The sequence below is a fragment of the Sinocyclocheilus anshuiensis genome, unplaced genomic scaffold, assembly GCF_001515605.1.
Source record: "Sinocyclocheilus anshuiensis isolate Anshui unplaced genomic scaffold, SAMN03320099.WGS_v1.1 scaffold186, whole genome shotgun sequence".
Lineage (NCBI taxonomy): Eukaryota > Metazoa > Chordata > Actinopteri > Cypriniformes > Cyprinidae > Sinocyclocheilus > Sinocyclocheilus anshuiensis.
In genome coordinates, this window is record NW_015542355.1 from 2,157,572 (window position 1) to 2,158,712 (window position 1,141).

The window sequence follows — 1,141 nt, forward strand, 5'->3', positions numbered from 1 at the left end:
TCTCTCTCTCTCTCCTGCCACAGCTTAAAGTATATTTTCATACCGCGACTCCTTTTAAGCCAAACTGTAAGAAAGCGAACGTCTCGAAATCGTTTCTCCTTTGATTAAAAAGAATTTAGAGGATATAACACAAAAAGAAAACATTTCAAAGAGACGCAGTCACTGAGAGTTGCAGCCTATAGGGAAATAACAAGTGCGCAACAAGTCAGTGGTGCCTGAAAGCAGCGACATTCGCATTATTCAATCCATTGCTGATAATCTTAGGGTCCTTAGTGAGAAAACAAATGCTAATAGGTGGTTTCTTGGCACTCAGAAAGTGACTTTTGAGGAGAATGTTGAGGAAAAACGCATTTGAACGGGGCGTGGCGGTGAAGTTGAGAAGCAATGACAACAGTAGTGTAACCAATCGGACTGAAATGCATTCCCAGTAGTATCATTCATATTATTAATGATTAATATAATATTTCAAGTATAACTTTTCTTCCAATAAAGATTTTGTTCGTGTGTGTGAGTGTGTTTGTGTTAGAAATGTATGTATTGTGTGTTTATGTCTGTTTGGTCATGTTTATAATATTCTAAAATCAAACCTCACGCGAAGGGAAACTGTGGCTCCGTTGCAGCAGGGGCCGCTGTGCGCTTGTTATTTTATCTGCGCTTACTGCAAACCCGCAGAAGTACAGCTGCCCGCGTACGTTTGAAGACATTTGAAAAGTGGTGAAAATATACATTGGAGTGGGCGAGTTTGATATTTCGTCTGAAATGGCTGGCAAAATTAAAGTTGCGGATGACTGTAGCTATAAAACATACTCTGTTTGCGAAAGTGCCGCTGATAGCAGCAGCACCAGAGTGGAGGAAGATGGAGAAAGCGACGGTCCAGCGGTGTTTATGTGCGGCAAATGCAAGCTGCCCATCGGTGACAGTCTGTCCTGGGCAGGCAGTGATGACGAGCAGAACCAAATCATGCTCAAACGTAAGAGATTATTACGTTTCTATTGCTGTTGTCTGTAAAATGCTGGTTTTAATTTGTGTTATGTTGATATACGCTACCATTAGTTGTCAGATCTTTTTTAAAGGAATGAATACTTGTATGCAACAAAGACGCATTAAATTAACCAAAGTTGACAGTAAATTAATATATAAT

General features: G+C 40.1%; 1 protein-coding gene across 2 annotated transcripts in view; it reads left to right on the forward strand.

Moving 5' to 3' along the window:
- The first annotated feature begins 664 nt into the window (after positions 1-664).
- LOC107691707 (protein Mis18-alpha-like) overlaps positions 665-1,141 on the forward strand; it is a 4,754-nt gene continuing 4,277 nt past the window's right edge. For both annotated transcript variants that reach the window (XR_001634559.1, XM_016490487.1), the window contains exon 1: positions 665-970. Coding sequence is in view for 1 of the 2 variants with exons in the window: in XM_016490487.1 (XP_016345973.1) it covers positions 760-970 (211 nt within the window). In the remaining variant the exon portion in view is untranslated. The remainder of the gene's footprint in view (positions 971-1,141) is intronic.